This window comes from Mytilus galloprovincialis, chromosome 3 (assembly GCF_965363235.1).
Source record: "Mytilus galloprovincialis chromosome 3, xbMytGall1.hap1.1, whole genome shotgun sequence".
NCBI lineage: Eukaryota > Metazoa > Mollusca > Bivalvia > Mytilida > Mytilidae > Mytilus > Mytilus galloprovincialis.
In genome coordinates, this window is record NC_134840.1 from 59,078,059 (window position 1) to 59,097,623 (window position 19,565).

Genomic DNA, 19,565 nt, shown 5'->3' on the forward strand with positions numbered 1-19,565 from the left:
TTGGAAAAAAATACTAACATTTTTGTTTCATTTCTCTAAATTAAGTTCTCCTGAATAAAACGTTATTAGTCTTTATTGAACAATGCTTATAACTACAAAATCAATCAATTTTGAATTTTGATGATATCACTTTTATTGTTCAAGAGTAATATCACATTTCAATTAAAATAATGCTGTATATTTCAATTCTTTAACGTATTGAAGTCATATGAAATGAGCGACTGGTGAAAAATACTGTTTATCCAATTCTTGAACTAATGCATGTTTATGTCATAAACTTAGGTTTCTGTGCATGACTTTTTTTATGAATCTATATCGTATTATCGTAAAAAACCGATACACAGATGAATTTTGAATTTGGGTCACTTTTGCCGTTATAGAGTTAAGCCCAGTCCAACTAGACCGTGATCGCAACACACTCACCACGATCTGAAATTAATTAAGATCGTGGTGAGGTCGCGGTATGAGAGGCATGGAAATGTTAATTTTCGTTGATTTCATGATGATACTACGTCCTAATTACGCTTTTACAACGATCCCGCTACGATTATACCACTTGCTCATCACGCCTTTTTTACGATTATCATGATCTTACTACGCTTATCACAATCGCACGACCACTATACCACGAGTTATCTGATTGCAACGCGATATTACCACGCTTCTACTGCGATTATAGCACGTTCTCAGCAATAACGTCAACATCGTGTTCCATATGAATACTGTTCAATTCCATCTGTTTCTGATTAATACGTAGATTTTACGGAAACAATTCAGTCATGCAGCTAATCTACTAGAACACGTGAGCATGGTGGTAGGGGTAGATGTAGAGGCAGAGCTCTGATAGTAACGAATCCTGATCCAGCAGAGAGTTCGGACCGACCAATCAAACCTAAACTTCAATCTATTGCTGTTCCATCAGGCTCAAATGACGATAAATTTAGTGAACAATATAGCAGAGATGACACAGATGTGTCAAGCATGGTTGAGCCGTTTACGAAAATGGACAAGAGGTTCTTATTACATGCAGAAAAATAAAACCTGGAGAGATTAGATATTTTCTGTGAACATGACAATGAGGATGATGAGCGTAGTATGAACGTAGCGAGGTCGTAAGAGAGCGTGATGAGGACGCAAGGGCGTGCTAGAATGGTACTATAGTCTTGAACAGCTTAGTGTAAACGTGGTATAGTCGTTGTTGAAGCAAAGTTTGGTCGCGGAGAGAACGTGATGGTCGTAGTGAAGTCGTAATAACGTAACAAATTGACCCCATTTTAATTTTGCTTTAGTGCAAATAAACTCATCATAGATACCAGGACTGAATTTTGTACATACACCAGACGCGCGTTTCGTCTACAAAAGACTCATCAGTGACGCTCGAATAAAAAAAAGTTAAAAAGGCATACACTTAGGTTGAAGGAAATAGTTTATTCTCACGAAAATCACTGCAGGTGTCAAACAGAACTGAAACTTCGATCACCTCTGCAGCGAACGTGTGTTTACTGTGCACGAACATAGTGTTCTGAAAATGTCAGCACGGATTCATATCGGAATTCATACTGATTTTTACTGTAACCATAGAATAGGCTATACCGTAGCAAAAACACTATGATTAAAAGCTTCTTGGAAACTAAAGAATTCCTCAATTTGTGATAAAAATTGTCATTTTCACAATGTTAATATATTTTATTTTAGCCCATAGGTTTTTGTTTTCTCTCTTTTGCTTGCAAACCATTTTGAAATTATTGAATTTAATTTTTGCTGCCAATTTTATTGTAAATTAACCGGAACCCCCACCCCCCATCCCCCCCTCCCAAAAAAAAGAATAAATATATACCAACATATTTGAAGAAATATTGTTTTTAATTTATGAAATAAGAAATAAGAAAAAAAAGCCCCACCCACCCCCACCTCCTTTCCACCTCATTTTAAGCCAACCTGACCCAAATAGCCAAGTGAGCTTTTCTCATCAATTTGCGTCTGTTGTCTGTCGTTCACTTTTACAAAAATTCTTCTCAAACTAGTAGGGCAAATGACTAGGGTTTCTCGTTTATAAAAATGTTCATCAGGTCAATAACTATCTTCCCTGAAATTGTCACACGCATCAGACGCCCCGTTGTTGGGTTGCTGCCCCTAAATTGGTAATTTTAAGGAAAGTTTGTAGTTTTTGGTTAATATCTTGAATATTATAATAAAAATAAACTGTAAACAGGAAATTGTCCATCAAAGATAGATAAACAAATAAGTCAACATAACAAAATGTTCAATTGATAACTTAAAGAGTTATTGCCCTCTAAAGTCAACATTTCACAATTTTTCGTGAATTTTTGTAGTCTTTTGAAAAAATCTTCTCCTCTGAAACTACTGAGACAAGTTTAAACAATCTTGGCAACAATCATCATTAAGATATATTGTTAAAAAATGTGTCACAAAACCCTGCCTACAAATCATCATGGTTAGCATTGCTAAAAATAGAACATAGGTGTAAAAAGCACATTTTTTTCTCTCCATTTTTTGCCTTTTATCATAAAAACTGTGATATTTAGGGAAAACCCTTTTTCTGTTTAGCCTCATTATGATAGACAAATAAGCACTCTTAATCACAAAAATGATCAACAAGGCAAGAGTTATTACCGTGCTTATCTAGTAACCTTTGTGGTATTACAATAGAAAAGGCTAAAACAATTTATCAAATTGCAGTTAGATTGTATTCTACAACTAGCTGATTAACTGGTAAAATATTTCAGCAGATTGGTCAAGATAAAGGTTGTTAGTATGAAGTGAGTGCTTTGATATAAAAATTAAAACTTACCATCCAGTTGCAGTAAGTTGTCGAACATGCGTCTGGCGTATTAAATTATAAGCCTAGTACCTTTGAAAACTATTATTAAAGTAACTGTCCGGAAACAAAATGTCTTCGGACGACGCGGACGCCGACGACGACGCGATACCAAAATACGACCGCAACATTAAAATGGCTGAATATTTCGTTATCATTCGTTTAGTTAAATAATTGATTTATACAACAAAATACAGATTATTATGAATTTTGGTAAGCCCCATTACAAATGGAAAAAATACTGAATTATTCGTTTCAGTTTGAATACTAAGGTTGCCTCAACCAAATATAATGAGACTTATACACAGTTGTTATTACCACAAAAGCTCAGATCAAGTACAAACTTGGATAGCTTCACTTTTACCGTTCTTCAGTTATGTTCCTTTATAACTTTATATGATGTGTAAGCGGGAGCATTATCTGTGTCCCATGGACACTCCGAAATTTATTGTTTTGATTTATTTCGAAAAATTCTTCAATAAGGTCGGGTACACTACCTTATACATGTATGCATAATTTAGCATACTAAGTTTCTTTATTCTTGATTTTTTTTTTGACAATTGCATGACTTGCAATGCAAGATGGACTGCTACAGGTTTACAGCTTACTGAGGTGCAACACAAATTGCTTGAAGCTTAAGCTGTATACATTATGTGTATGGGTATACCATTTGGAAAAACAAAACATATACATTACAATGCAAAGTAATTAAAACAACAGTTAATTCCACATGATATTGAACTCAAAGTAGACAAAAACACATTGTGGTTCATTGTGTTGATTTATCAATTTCCTAGGAGCATGTTTAAAATATTTTATAACTGAAAATTTACTGTGCAAATGTGTTCTAACATCAGAATTCTAGTAGTTAAGACTGATTTAGTGTTCTTGCTCATATCAGTAATATTTTACAATAACAATTATTATATCCACAGGACAATAAGAATAGAAGTGTATAGTAAACACTGTCTTGTGATTCATTATTATTCGTTGGATATTAAATTTAGTAGGTTTCGTTGGAACAGGTTAAGCATGAATTCTAGTTTCTCCTCAATCTATGAAACTGATGCCCTTAAAATAAAGTGTTTTTTTTAGGATGGATATTTTCGACCAAAACTTGATGCACTAGAGTCTATTGACAGAGATTATGATTTCCAGGTGTATGTTGCCCATTCAAAAAATCATGAGGAAGACATAAAACAGGCAGAGGAAATCATTTCTTATTTGGAAAAATGTGGTATACGTCAGATACTTACGGATGATATGATTCCGGCTCTACCTGGAAATACAGTTATGAGCAGGTTATTAGTAGCTGCTCAGAAATGTCGTTGGTTTGTATTTTTGCTTACAAAGAATTCATTAGATGACCAAATGCTGACATTTGAAATGTTGTCTGCTCTTGGAGATAGTATAATTGAAAGGAAGGTTAGAGTTTTACCAGTTGTTGACCGAAGAGAAGTTGTATGCATTCCAGAATCACTGCAGTGGGTGACTTACATTCCCTATAACCGTGATAGTAGTCATCTGAAGAGTTTATATAATACAGTTAGTGGTAAGATTACTTATTGCTATTTTAATTTGTATCTCTATTGTGAACTTTTGTCATCACTGAGCACAAGTCTTCTATCATCAATCATATGTTTATTGTCAGTATTTTTATTATCATTTTTTGTCTACGCCACTGAAACTAAATAAATGCAACAGTAGTATACCGCTGTTCAAAATGCATAAATCTATTGAGAAAAAAACAAATCCGGGTTACAAACTAAAACTGAGGGAAACACATCAAATATAAGAGGAGAACTACGACACAACAGAAACACAACATTAAAATGTAACACACACAGAAACTAACTATAATATAACAATGGCCATTTTATTGACTTTGTACAGGACATTTTAATAAAAAAAAAATGGTGGGATGAACCTGGTTTTGTGGCATGCCAAACCTCCCGCTTTTATGGTAATGTTAAATATAACATTAAAATGACAATATTACATGATAGGACTACAATACAAATAAAATGTGAGAACATATAGGACAGAGAAAAACACGAATAATAGCTAACAACAGGTGCCATGTTTAAAATTTAATACGCAAGATGCGCGCCTCGTCCACACAAGACTAACCAGTGATGCTCTGATGAAAAAAGTTCGAAGGCCAAAAAAAAAAGGGGGCACAAAGTTGAAGAGCACGGAGGATCAAAAGTTACAATAAACAGCCGCGCCATGAGCGCATGATACGCCGACGTCTTGTGTGGAAGTTTTATGCAATAATCATAAATAGTTTCTGAGAAAGTTTTAAGCAATTACCATTTATTGCTTTTGAGACACGGCCGGACATGTGAACCCCCCCCCCCCCCCCCCACCCTGGTTTTTTTTTACAAATATCACTAAAATAAAATTTTGAATCAAACCAAATAGTATACAGATCTTTAGATTAATATAACAAAGAAGTGTGTACAGTTTCAAGCAATAATCATAAATTGTCTTTGAGATACGGCGCGACATGTAAAAAAAACCCTCCCCTTTTTTTACAAAATACTCAATAACTCAAAAATAAAATTTTGAGTCATCACCAAAAAGTATACATATCTTTAGATTAATATAACAAAGAAGTGTGTAAAGTTTTAAGCAATAATCATGAATCATTTTTGAGATACGGCACGACATGTAAAAACCCCTTCCCCCTTTTTTACAAAATACTCAATAACTCAAAAATGAAATTTTGAATCATCACCAAAAAAAGTATACAGATCTTTAGATTTATATAACAAAGAAGTGTGTAAAGTTTGAAGCAATAATCATAAATCGTTTTTGAGATACGGCGCGACATGTAAAAAACCCTCCCCCTTTTTTTACAAAATACTCAATAACTCAAAAATGAAATTTTGAATCATCACCAAAAAGTATACAGATATTAAGATTAATATAACTAAGAAGTGTGTAAAGTTTTAAGCAATAATCAAGAATCGTTTTTGAGATACGGTGCGACATGTGAAAAAAAAACCACCCCCCTGTTTTAGTTACAAAGTGCCGTAACTCAAAAAGTTTAAATCTTATATTCACCAAAAAGTATACAGATCATTTGACCATCATAAAAAACAACTATATCAAGTTTCATGAAATTTAGATAAGTCGTTCACAAGTTACGGTGCGACATGTTTACGCCGGACAGACAGACGGACAGACGGATGGACAGACAGACGGACGGACAGACATACATACGGACGGACACCGGACATTTGTATACCATAATACGTCCCGTCCAAATTTTGACGGGCGTATAAAAAGCTGTGCCAAATACGACTAGGGTATTCTGCCTGGGATAAGAACATTCCTATCACTCAGACCAATTCACACTTTTCCAAACAGTAAATTTTTATATAAAAGGTCAATTGTCAAAATAGAACTTGGCTGTGGAAGTGTGATATATGGTCTTTATTATAAGAATTCTTCATTTGTTCCAACACAATTCAGAATGGTAAATTTTTCAATTTATCTTCTGAAACAACAAGGCAATGCCTTTTAAACTTGTAGATATGATGACTGGGAATACCTCTGTTAAGAATCTCAGTTGCATGTTTATTAGATGACGTATGTGGTGGTGAATATATCACATCTATATGTATCTTGGCACTTCATTGGAAATCCTGTTTTTAACTTATTCTACAAAGAGTGTAAAGGCTGAAATGTTGTGCCTCTTTACTAACCATTGATTTTATGTTGATACTTTATTATACAAGTCTTTTTTACAGAGTTTTATATTATGGTAACTCAGCCTTCCACTCTCCATTTTATAATACAGTGATTTAATCTGCCGTTTGAATAAGTGAACTTAGTTTTGCACATCAGTAAAATCCTAACAAAATAGAGTATAATTACCGTACTCCTTTTATTCAAACACATCGAATGCAACTTACCCCATTTTCACTTGTGGTCACCAATGCTCATTTAAACAAAATAAATCTTCTATGCAAGGGAAGAAATCTCATCACTATTCACCCATCCTTAGAGTCCCCAATACTATTAAAATGCATTATGATTCACACAAAACATACCTTCATAAGAAATCCTCTCTAAGCACTGAGCATTTTTAGCTCGCCGGGGCATGAAGGGCCCCATATAAGCTTATGCCATCACTTGGCGTCCGTCGTCTGTCGTCGTTAACTATTTCAAAATTCTTCTCCTCTGAAACTACTGGGCCAAATACCTTCAAATGTTCCTTAGGGGATCTCATTTATAAACTAAGTTTTGATCCATTGACAAACATGGCCGCAATGGCTAAAAATAGAACATAGCGATCAAATGCAGGTTTTGGCTAATATCTCTTAAATTAAAGCTTTTAGAGCAATTCTGCAAGGAGTACAATTGTTTAATAGGTCAAGTTCTATCAGCCCTGAAATTTTCAGACGAATAGAACAACCCGTTGTTGGGTTGCTGCCACTGAATTGGTAGTTTAAACGAAATTGTGCAGTTTTTTGTTATTATTATGAATATCATTATAGATAGATATAAACTGTAACCAGTAATACTGTTTAGCAAAGTAAGATCTACATAAAAGTTAAATGACCAAAATTGTCAACTGACCCCTTAAGGAGTTATACCCTTTAAAGACAATTTTCACAATTTGTTCATCAGGTTTATCATTTCAAAATCTTCTCCTCTGAAATACATATGAGCGATTCAGGCTATTAAAATCCTCTTGTTTTTATAAGGCGCCAAATAAAAATGGAAAGCATGTTTTTGTAAGAAAACCACAATATCTCCTCAGGGACTCGAACCCAGGAGTACACGTCAGAACTGACATAAAGAATTACTACAAAAACTTATTGCTAGCTGTGTTTCTATTATTTAAGGGGAGCAACTTATATATGTCTCCTTTTCAAACTATTGACCAATGACAACCATATGAAGCAGATATCCCCAATTTCATTAAAAATGTTATTTTCTATGCAAAAATAGTAAAAACAATCTATCAGATGTCTAAGTGACATTCAATATGACCACCACTGGACCCTTTATTTTTTGTTAAAGATATAAATTAAAAAGATGTAGTGTATTGTCAATGAGGCAATTATCCATTAAAGACCAAAGGAAGTCAAAGTACTTCATAGGAAGTTAACCTGCAATATATATGAAGGTGTCTGTTTTCTATGACAATTTTCAGGTTGCTGGGCCAGACAGGGAAACAATGAACTTGGATTATCAATGTTTTGATAAACTAGCTACTGTGGATTCATTAATTTCCTTTAAATACCAATTTTTGTAGAATTCGTAGGTACAGGTAAATCACGAATTTAAATGTTCAACAAATTGCATGTTTGTCATTGGTTTGTATACAGACTTTGGCCAACCACGAATTTAATATCCGCGAAAGTGTAAGTTTTGCTCAATCCACGAAAATTGGTACCCACGAAAATAAGTGAATCCACAGTACCTTAACTTCGACAGATAATTCAGACGTGGACGTAAGCAACTATAGGTCAAGGTACAGCTTTCAACAATTACCAAAATCCATATCCTATAGTAGGCAATAAAGGCCCCTGGATATTAAAATGTGAAATAATTTATGATTTTTGCTCAAAATAATTAACAAAAATCAAATATGGTACAACAGTGACAATTGACCAACACTGAATTTGAAGGCTTTGGATAGACACATAAAGAATGTTACAGAGTTTAATAGTTAATCTGATGGATGTTTACTTATTGATACATAATTTATTTATAAGTATAAACACACTAGATTTGAACTAGTGTTCAGTAACTGTGAGTACTCATGTATCACTGCTTTGTGTCTTTTGTTTTTATGTGAGTTGCTTTTCGTGCTTCATACTGATCTATTGAGTTTAGACATTTGCAGCTGAATTTGATAGTTTGTTCTTGTGATGTGCTGTTACAGCACTGTCCACGATAAGGTGAGGCAGATTAAGTGATTACAAAAATGTTTAACTCTGCCACAAAACATGTTTTACGTACATAAATATAAGAAGATGTGGTATGACTGCCAATGAGACACCAGATAGAGACCAGCATTTCTATTGTTGTCATTATTACATGTCTATTGTATTTGATTGTTGTATATACTATTGTTATAAATTAGGTGCTCAGTTTTCGTATTTGAATTGTTTCACATTTTCATGTTGGACCCTTTTTAAAGACTGTTGGGTGTGGAATTTTGTCATTATTAAAGACAATACAGTGACATATAATGCTTATATTCAAGTCATTTGAACTCTAGTGGTTAGTTGTCTGATTGGCAACATTAATTGCACTGCATCTCCTTAGTTTTATATTATGAGATCTCAAGATTGTTATTATTTAGCTTCATACTATTCCAATGATATATTTACACAAATGGGACAAATAAACTTGCAATAATTTAACTTGGCGTTCATGGTTTGCAAGATTGTCATACATAAACTATTAAAGATATTCAGAAGCATTAAACTAATTAAAATCAATCATCACACTATGGAGTCTTCTATTTAGCCAAATTATAAACCTTGTCTCTTTGGTGAGTTTTTAAACAATTTATCACACTTTGATTTTTTTATATATCTATATCTGAAATGATGTAGACAAACTACAAAGCAAAAACAAGCATATTGAGATTATCAAATTATTATATTGCTTATCAGTATTTAGCCTATATTTGACTGTTGCTTGTTATATATTATCTATCTTTTTTTCTATACACGTTTCAGGTCAGGACATTCCATTGGAAACTGAGTTATTACTTCCAGCTGGTTATGTATCTTATGGTTTTGCTTGGGGTTATGTAGCCAATTATCTCAGAAACGTCCTTCCTCGTAAGTGAGCTTTTAATTCAGCCCTCTGAATATTTCACATTTCCAATATTATGTGGACCATTATATTTGGTTCAAAACGTTATTTTTGTGTGGCGCTGCTGTTTATTTACATATATAAGACCGTTTGTTTTCCTGTTTGAATGGTTTATCATAAGTGTCATCACAAACAAAGTTATGTAATTGATGTATTTATCACAGTGTCAGAAGGAAATTTTGATCCAGTTCTACATCTTTGGTTTAACTGTACCAAATCAGCATGCAATGCTTTTAGAAGACATATTCCAAGTCAAAGTTAAAGGAATTTCTTGACAGTTATTTAGCCTTCCCAGTTCAAAGATTTAGCAGTTTCTTATACTTGGCAGTTGTTAACTTTCCAAAATTAACCAGATGCTTCATATACAAAACATAGCAGTTTTCTTCAACCTTCGCAGTTATTCTGCCAGTTCATAGCACTTTCTTAGCTGTTTAAACCAGTTCTTTGGTACCTTTTTGTACGACATATTTAGATTATGTACCAAAAACAGCTTTCAGTTCATGAATATTCATTTTACTACAGGTTAATTATTATTCATATAAAACTGAGAAATAACTGATAAGGAAATCCTTATATGGTCATGATATTATGCATTATTCATATGTAGTAGTTAAAAAAAGTAACTTAATAACATGTTATAATTATCAAAAACATTGATATATATCTTCTAAACATATTTGTTGTTATGCAATGTTATATGTTTAGCTTTTATGTATTACACACAAATATTGGTGTCAGAAATACAGGGTGCAACATGTAATTTCTGGTTTCAAGTCATCTGAAATAATGGAAATAGAAATCAAGATTCATGCAATCTTATTCACTTGAAATTAATTATTTGTTTTATTACTTGATTAGTAAGAAGACTCCTAAATATTAAAATGATTAAGTATATGTGTTAACCGAATCAATTTTATTCAAATATTATGTATATGAAATACATGACAAATAAAACAGCTGGACATGTCACAATGGGGAGCAAAATAAAAATCAAGCCATATATCTATATATATTAAGTAAAATCACAAAAATAAAAAAAAACTGAACTGTGAGGAAAATTCAAAACGGAAAGTCCCTAATCAAATGGCAAAATCAAATGCTCAAACACATCAAAATATTCCCGACATGGTACAGGCATTTTCTTATATAGAAAATGATGGATTATACTTGTCATTATTGTTTTGTTATATTGAACAATACATTTAAAGCACAATTTCACAGAATCAAAATAGTAGAATCCAATTAATTGCACTTACCTGAATTAAGATGTAATAAAAAATTACCTCACAAAAATAACACAATTTACATGATTATAATCTTTCTTTTAAAATTGCCATTGATGTTAGTCAAAAAGACACATCCCTACTGTTCAATGTGAAAAGAACTATTTCGAAATTAATAAAGTATATCGAATGTAAAATTTGCTTTTTGTTCATGTAAATCACATTATTTATGTTTGATGCAACTTTCAAGACATAATTTGCAAATCAAACTGCCATATAGAAATTAATTCCAAGCTTAGCTGGAAGACAATTATAATAATCCTCAAACAGATTAGAATTATTTAACCTGCTTGAAATAACAGTTATCAATTACCCGTGAGCAGTTATTTTAAACTGCCTTAATCAAAATGCCTAAAACTGTTCCAAAACCTGCTAAAAATTCAAGAAACTGCTATAAAACTGCCAATGAACTGCTTAAATATATTTTGTAGGCAGTTCACTTCTTGGGATTGTTTAATTTGCATTCCTCTTCGTAATAAGGTTCTTAACAAAAAATTGAAAGGACTAATTGTGATATCTGCAGCTAGAACAGTGGTTCTGTGACTTTCGTTATTTAACACTTTGAAAACAAGAAAAATTGAATTAAAGGATTTATCTTTTGAAATTCCCATTTACAAATAATTACTAAAAAAAATGTCTTGTTCACAAAAAAATAACGTCTTTGTAAAACTATATAATTTGTTTTATGCCCTACCTACAATAGTAACATGTTCATCATTTTTTATACGACCGCAAACATTTTAATTTTTCGTCGTATATTGCTATCACGTTGGCGTCGTCGTCCTGCGTCGTCGTCGTCGTCCGAATACTTTTAGTTTTCGCACTCTAACTTTTGTAAAAGTGAATAGAAATCTATGAAATTTTAACACAAGGTTTATTACTACAAAAGGAAGGTTGGGATTGATTTTGGGAGTTTTGGTCCCAACATTTTAGGAATTAGGGGCCAAAAAGGGCCCAAATAAGCATTTTCTTGGTTTTCGCACTATAACTTTAGTTTAAGTGAATTGCAATCTATGAAATTTTGACACAAGGTTTATGACCACAAAATGAAGGTTGGGATTGATTTTGGGAGTTTTGGTTCCAACAGTTCAGGAATTAGGGGCCAAAAAAGGGCCCAAATAAGCATTATTCTTGGTTTTCGTACAATAACTTTAGTATAAGTAAATAGAAATCAATGAAATTTAAACGCAAGTTTTATGAACACAAAAGGAAGGTTGGGATTGATTTTGGGAGTTTTGTTCTTAACAGTTTAGGAATTAGGGACCAAAAAGGGGCCCAAATAAGCATTATTCTTGGTTTTCGCACCATAACTTTAGTATAAATAAATAGAAATCTATGAAATCTAAACACAAGGTTTATGACCATAAAAGGAAGGTTGGGTTTCATTTTTGGAGGTTTGGTCCCAACAGTTTAGGAATATGGGGCCCAAAGGGTCCAAAATTGAAATTTGTTTGATTTCATCAAAAATTGAATAATTGGGGTTCTTTGATATGCCGAATCTCTCTGTGTATGTAGATTCTTAATTTTTGGTCCCGTTTTCAAATTGGTCTACATTAAGGTCCAAAGGGTCCAAAATTAAACTTAGTTTGATTTTAACAAAAATTGAATCCTTGGGGTTCTTTGATATGCTGAATCTAAAAATGTACTTAGATTTTTGATTATTGGCCCAGTTTTCAAGTTGGTCCAAATCGGGGTCCAAAATTAAACTTTGTGTGATTTCATCAAAAATTGAATAATTGGGGTTCTTTGATATGCCAAATCTAACTGTGTATGTAGATTCTTAATTCTTGGTCCCGTTTTCAAATTGGTCTACATTAAAGTCCAAAAGGTCCAAAATTAAACTAAGTTTGATTTTAACAAAAATTGAATTATTGGGCTTTTTTGATATGCTGAATCTAAACATATACTTAGATTTTTGATTATGGGCCCAGTTTTCAAGTTGGTTCAAATCAGGATCCAAAATTATTATATAATAAGTAGTGTGCAATAGCAAGAAATTTCAATTGCACAGTATTCAGCAATAGCAAGAAATCTGCAATTGCACAGTATTGTGCAATAGCAAGCAATTTTCAATTGCACAGTATTGCGCAATAGCAAGAAATCTTCAATTGCACAGTATTGTGCAATAGTAAATATTTTCAATTGCACAGTATTGCGCAATAGCAAGAAATATCTAATTGCACAACAATCTTTACCATTCAGTGATAACAAGCACTTTATTTTACATTTTAATATTTTATGATGTATTTAAATGAGTAGTTATTGTTGCAAACTCCATTAGGAATTTGAATTGAGATCAGTTTTGGAAAAAGGGAAAGGGGGATGTGAAAAAAAATGGGGGGGGGGTTAAATTTTTCTCATTCAGATTTCATAAATAAAAAGAAAATTTCTTCAAACATTTTTTTGAGAGGATTAATATTCAACAGCATAGTGAATTGTTCAAAGGCAAAAAAAATATTTTAAGTTCATTAGACCACATTCATTCTGTGTCAGAAACCTACGCTGTGTCAACTATTTAATCACAATCCAAATTTAGAGCTGAATCCAGCTTAAATGTTGTGTCCATACTTGCCCCAACTGTTCAGGGTTCAACCTCTGCGGTCGTATATAGCTGCGCCCTGCGGAGCATCTGGTTTCAGTTAGTTTTCGGATTAGGTAGTTGTCAATAAGATACTATGCACACATTTTCTTGTGTAACTTCATACCATTAGACAATTATCAACATCAGATAAAAGAAGTTATTGAAAATGAGATATTTTTAGCTCACAGGACCTGAAAGATCAAGTGAGCTTTTTTTATCACTTGGCGTCCGTCGTCAGACGTCGTTGTCTGTTTACTTTTACAAAAATCTGAAACTCCTGGGCCAAATGTCACCAAAATTTGCTACAATCATCATTGGGGAAATTTAGTTTGAGCAATGAGTTCGACGACCCCGCCTGCCAACCAACATGGCCGCCATGGATAAAAATAGACAGTAGCGGAAGTGAAAAGAGCGACGAAGAAGACACAAAATGGGAAGTCAGCAGGAATAGACACTGTAACACCAGAGATAATAAAGGCAGACATCCACCTAACAGCAGAGAAAATGGCAGAAATATTTGATAGCCTATGGATAGAAGAAAAATTGCAATCAGACTGGAAAAAGGGATTGATTTGCAAGATCTTTAAGAAGGACAATATGACAGATTGTAACAACTGGAGGATGGTTACTCTTTTACCTGTTTTCAGCAGAAGTATTCTGCATAATACTGATAGAAAGAATAAAAGAAGGAATAGACAAAAGATTAAGGAATGAGCAAGCAGTTTTTAAATCAAAAAGAGGAATAACCGAATATATTTTTATCCTTCGAAACATACTTGAGCAAACAAATGAATGGAATTCAGCTTTATCATGCTTTTTATAGACTTTGAAAAAGTATTTGACTCAGTCCATCGAGAGAGTCTATGGAACATCGTGAAGAGCTATGGAATACCAGACAAGATCATAAGAATCATAAAGGAAATATATACTGGATTTAGGTGTACCGTCATCGATCAAGGTGAAACATCAGAATGATTTGAAATAAAACTAGCAGTGAAACAGGGATGCATAATGTTAGGTTTTCTTTTCCTTCTAGTCATAGACTGGATCATGCAAAAAAACAACTGCAGACAAAGCCAGAGGGATTGAATGGAACTTTAATACTGTTCTAGAAGATCTTGACTTTGCTGACGACATAACACTTCTTTCCTCAAAACTTGGCGACCTTGATGACAAAACGCAGAAATTAACAACAAAAGCTGAAAGAGTTGGAATGAACTCAACTCCAAAAAGTGTAAAACTCTGATATCCAAGCAAATAAAGAGTAAAGAGCTGATAACATTAAACGACGAGAAAGAAGAAGATGTAGACAAGTTCACATACTTGGTAGCTGTCCTGGACAAACAGGGAGGAGGAAGTAGCAACAACAAAAACAGAAAACAGAACGCAATAGGGACATTCCAGCGCCTAAGATATATATGGTATGCAAGAGGAATTGGCCGAAAAACAAAAATACATCTGTACAAATCATTAGTTAAACCAGTATTATTGTACGGATGTGAAATATGTAAACTCACAAACCTCGAAGAAAAGAAACTGAATACTGTACAACACCAATGCATAAGAAAGATTCTAAAAATAAGATGGCAAAGTAAAACATCCAACAAAGCAGTCAACGAAATTGTCCAGAAACATCAGTTGTGAAATAAGATAACGTTGGACATGGATAGAACACATATTTAAAGGTGTGAAAGAGATAATAACAGTTATGTAGCACTACAATGGGCACCGGAAGGGAAAAGAACTAGAGGAAGGCCAAAAACTACATGGAGAAAAACCACAGAGAAAGAAAGGAACTAACAAGGATGGACAAGTTGGAACGTAGCCAGAACATCGGCAAAAGAAAGACAAGAGTGAAATAGCAGCATGGCGGCCTTATGCGATTTCTGGCGCGGAGAGAATTAAGTCTTTAAGTCTTCAGACAAAGAGAGGCCCAAAGCAAGCATGTTTCTAGTTTCAGGACAATAACTTGTGTATTAATATTTTGATTGCTCTTAAATTTTACCACAAGGTTCAATACACAACTAGAAAGCTAGGAACCAATATGGAGGTAATTGCCCAAACCGTTCAGAAATAGGGGATCAAAAAGGGTATAAAACAAACATTTTTCTAGTTTTCAGACAATAATTTGTGTGTAAGTGTATTTATGTCTCTAACGTTGTACCACATTTTACAAAAGATAATTTCTCCAAATGTTAGTAGGCCCCAGTCCCACTAGACCACGATCGCACCACACTCACCGCGATCTAAAATAAAATCAGATCGTGGTGAGGTCGCAGTATGAGCGGCATGCATATGTAAATTTTCGTTGCTTTCACGATGCTACCACGTCCTCATTACGCTTCTACAACGACCCCGCTACGATTATACCACGTTCTCACCGGGCCTATTCTGCGACCTCACTACGCTTATTAAGATCTTTCTACGCTCATCACGTTCTCACTACGACCATACCACGAGTTATTCGATTGCAACACGATTTTACCACGCTTCTAATGCGATTATGGCACGTTTTTACCACGACTATACTACGTTTATACCGCAATCTTACTATGATTTCAGCAATAACGTCAACATCGTGTTCCATATCAATACAGTTTCATTTCTTTTATTTCTGATTAATACGTAGATTTCTCGGAAACACGGATGGTCTCGGATGGTCGTAGTACGAACGTAGTCAGGTCGTAAGAAGAGCGTGATGAGGACGACAAGGGCGTGCTAGAATAGTACTATGGTCGTGAACAGCGTGGTATAGTCGTAATGGAAGCGTAGTTGGGCCGCAGTGAGAGCGTGATGGTTGTAGTGAGGTCGTAATAAAGTCGCTGTGAGATCGTAGCGCAGTATCTCCTATAGAATCACGCTTAAGCTTTCGCAACGCTCTCGCTACGATTGTACAGCGACTTTTGCGATCTTACTACGATCTTAGTGCGCTCTCACTACGCTTCTACTACGACCTGATTTCGCCACGACCGCACCACGAATGTTTTGAACATGTTCAAAATTGGCCACGCTCATCACGATCTTGAAGACCTCACCACGACCGTGTTACGACCTTACTGCTATTTACACGATCGTACTACGATCATCAAAATGTGCATTTTTTTTCACAGATCGTAGTGCGATCATGGCCTAGTGGGACTGCGGTATTAATTTCAATCCAAATTCAGACTTGTATCAGCAGAGGTCCAACCCAGAACAGTTATGGAAAACATGAATATTGTGTCCATGTTTGCCCTACCTGTTCTGGGTTGGACCTCTGCTGTCGTATCCAGCTGTGCTCAGTGAAGCAGTTTATTGGCTTTATTTCTGAAACTAATGCATTTGGAGTAAATCTGACGAAGTAAAAATCTTTATAAGATTATATCTGTCCTGGAATTTATAGACGAATCAGACACCCCATTGTTGGGGTTCTGCCCCTGAATTAGTCATATTAAGGAAATTTGGCAGATTTTGGTTATTATCTTGAAAATTATTATAAATAGAGATAAACTGTAAGCAGCAATAATGTTTAGCCAAGTAAGATCTACAAATAAGTCAACATGACCAATGTTGTCAATTTCTTCTACAGGTGTTCTAGGTGGAATCAGCGCTGCCCTATCAAAAGAGAATGTTAGTCATTTCAGATGCCATGAGAAATTATTCATTATCATTCCAAAAAGTTGTCATGCTGATCAAACTTTAAAAGACAAAAAAGACTATCAGGGACGAATTCAGGATTTTGCAAGAACTAACTCTGTCAATCAATCTGAGACTGGCACTAGAGGCTTCCAATGTAACATATACAAGATTTTAACTGAAGGAACAAATGAAGAAGTAAGTGTTTTTTAAGCTTTTTTAAATACGTCCGCAAGAATATTTTCGGGTCATATATTGCTATCTCATCGTCGTCTACATTTGGAGTCTGGTCAATAACGTTAGTTTAAAGGGACACTAGCTGTCAAATTCATGTACATCCATATGACTCATATATGATAACAATGTAAAACATTTATTCAAATTATAAAATGTTTAAAATAAACAATTAACAGGGCATTGGCCCTGTATTATGTAGCTTCGTTTCGTGTGTATTTTAGTCTAGACTTCATCTAATTAACTATCGAGATGACGCTGAAAACAACCAACGGTCACATAACAGGATATAAACATAAATAATTCTATGTCTGTTTGATTTCAGTTTTAAGGTTAAAAAATAAGTAATTTTTTTATTTTACCTGTATAAGAAGGATTTTTTGTGGATCGAATCAGTCAATCAAATGAATTACCTGTGTTTCACTTTAAATGTTATATATATTTTTAAATATTATAATGTATATAACATTCTTTTATTTTACAGCTCTTCTATTAAATCATGTAAATCAAACCTTTAATTAACTTGCTTGCTATGTTTGTTTGAATGTTTGTAAACAACAGGTAGGTAGTCATATGTCTGTTTACTATACACAGGAATTTGATTGAACAATAAACATTAACTTCAATTCATGTCATTTTTTATTGTCCAATCAAATCCCAGTATATATAGGGCAGACTGAAACTCCGCTTACCTATTATTTGCAAACATTCAAGCAAACATAGCAAGCAAGTTGATCAAAGTTTTGTTTTTCATGCTTTTTATAGAAGGGCTGTAATAGACTAACATCCATCAATCATGCATAATCCATTTGTAGCTAAGGGGTTAAACATAAATACGTATTCAATGAGGTCGAACCGGTCCAACGATTTACAGAAAAGTGCGACGATTTACAGAAAAGAACCGAAAAGAGCATTCAATATATTATATATAGGATTAAAGCAATGCATATATGCACGATTTATGTATACTGCTTTAACAATTCCTATTAATTAATAAACGCATAATTCAAATTTAGATCGTACATTTATAGAGAAATGTGGACTTACAAAAAAGAGACAATATAACTTGGTTTTTATACGACCGCAAAAATTGAAAAATTTTTGGTCGTATATTGGTATCACGTTGGCGTCGTCGTCTGCGTCTGCGTCGTCATCGTCGTCGTCGTCGTCGTCGTCGTCCGATTACTTTTAGTTTTCGCACTCTAACTTTAGTAAACGTGAATATAAATCTATGAAATTTTAACACAAGGTTTATGACCACAAAAGGAAGGTTGGGATAGATTTTGGGAGTTTCGGTCCTAACATTTTAGGAATTAAGGGCCAAAAAGGGCCCAAATAAGCATTTTCTTGGTTTTCGCACCATAACGTTAGTATAAGTAAATAGAAATCTATGAAATTTAAACACAAGGTTTATGACCACAAAAGGAAGGTTGGGATTGATTTTGGGAGTTGAGGTCCCAACAGTTTAGGAAATAGGGGCCAAAAAGGGGCCCAAATAAGTATTATTCTTGGTTTTCGTACCATAACTTTAGTATAAGTGAATAGAAATCTATGAAATTTAAACACAAGGTTTATGACCATAAAAGGAAGGTTGGTATGATTTTGGGAGTTTTGGTCCCAACAGTTTAGGAATAAGGCCCAAAGGGTCCAAAATTGAATAATTGGGGTTCTTTGATATGCCGAATCTAACTGTGTATGTAGATTCTTAATTTTTGGTCCCGTTTTCAAATTGGTCTACATTAAGGTCCAAAGGGTCCAAAATTAAACTTAGTTTGATTTTAACAAAAATTGAATCCTTGGGGTTCTTTGATGATCTTTGATATGCTGAATCTAAAAATGTACTTAGATTTTTGATTATTGGCCCAGTTTTCAAGTTGGTCCAAATCGGGGTCCTGAATTAAACTTTGTTTGATGTCATCAAAAATTGAATAATTGGGGTTCTTTGATATGCCAAATCTAACTGTGTATTTCGATTTTGAATTTTTGGTCCCGTTTTCAAATTGGTCTACATTAAAGTCCAAAGGGTCCAAAATTAAACTAGGTTTGATTTTAACAAAAATTGAATTCTTGTGCTTTTTTGATATGCTGAATCTAAACATGTACTTAGATTTTTGATTATGGGCCCAGTTTTCAAGTTGGTTCAAATCAGGATCCAAAATTATTA

The 19,565-nt window shown here is 33.9% G+C and overlaps 1 protein-coding gene across 1 annotated transcript in view; it reads left to right on the plus strand.

Moving 5' to 3' along the window:
* Positions 1–19,565, plus strand: part of LOC143068471 (uncharacterized) — a 59,880-nt gene that overhangs the window by 22,017 nt on the left and 18,298 nt on the right. Inside the window, exons 8-10 of the mRNA XM_076242564.1 lie at positions 3,935–4,391; positions 9,550–9,654; positions 17,121–17,365. Of these exons, the coding sequence (XP_076098679.1) occupies positions 3,935–4,391; positions 9,550–9,654; positions 17,121–17,365 (807 nt within the window). The remainder of the gene's footprint in view (positions 1–3,934; positions 4,392–9,549; positions 9,655–17,120; positions 17,366–19,565) is intronic.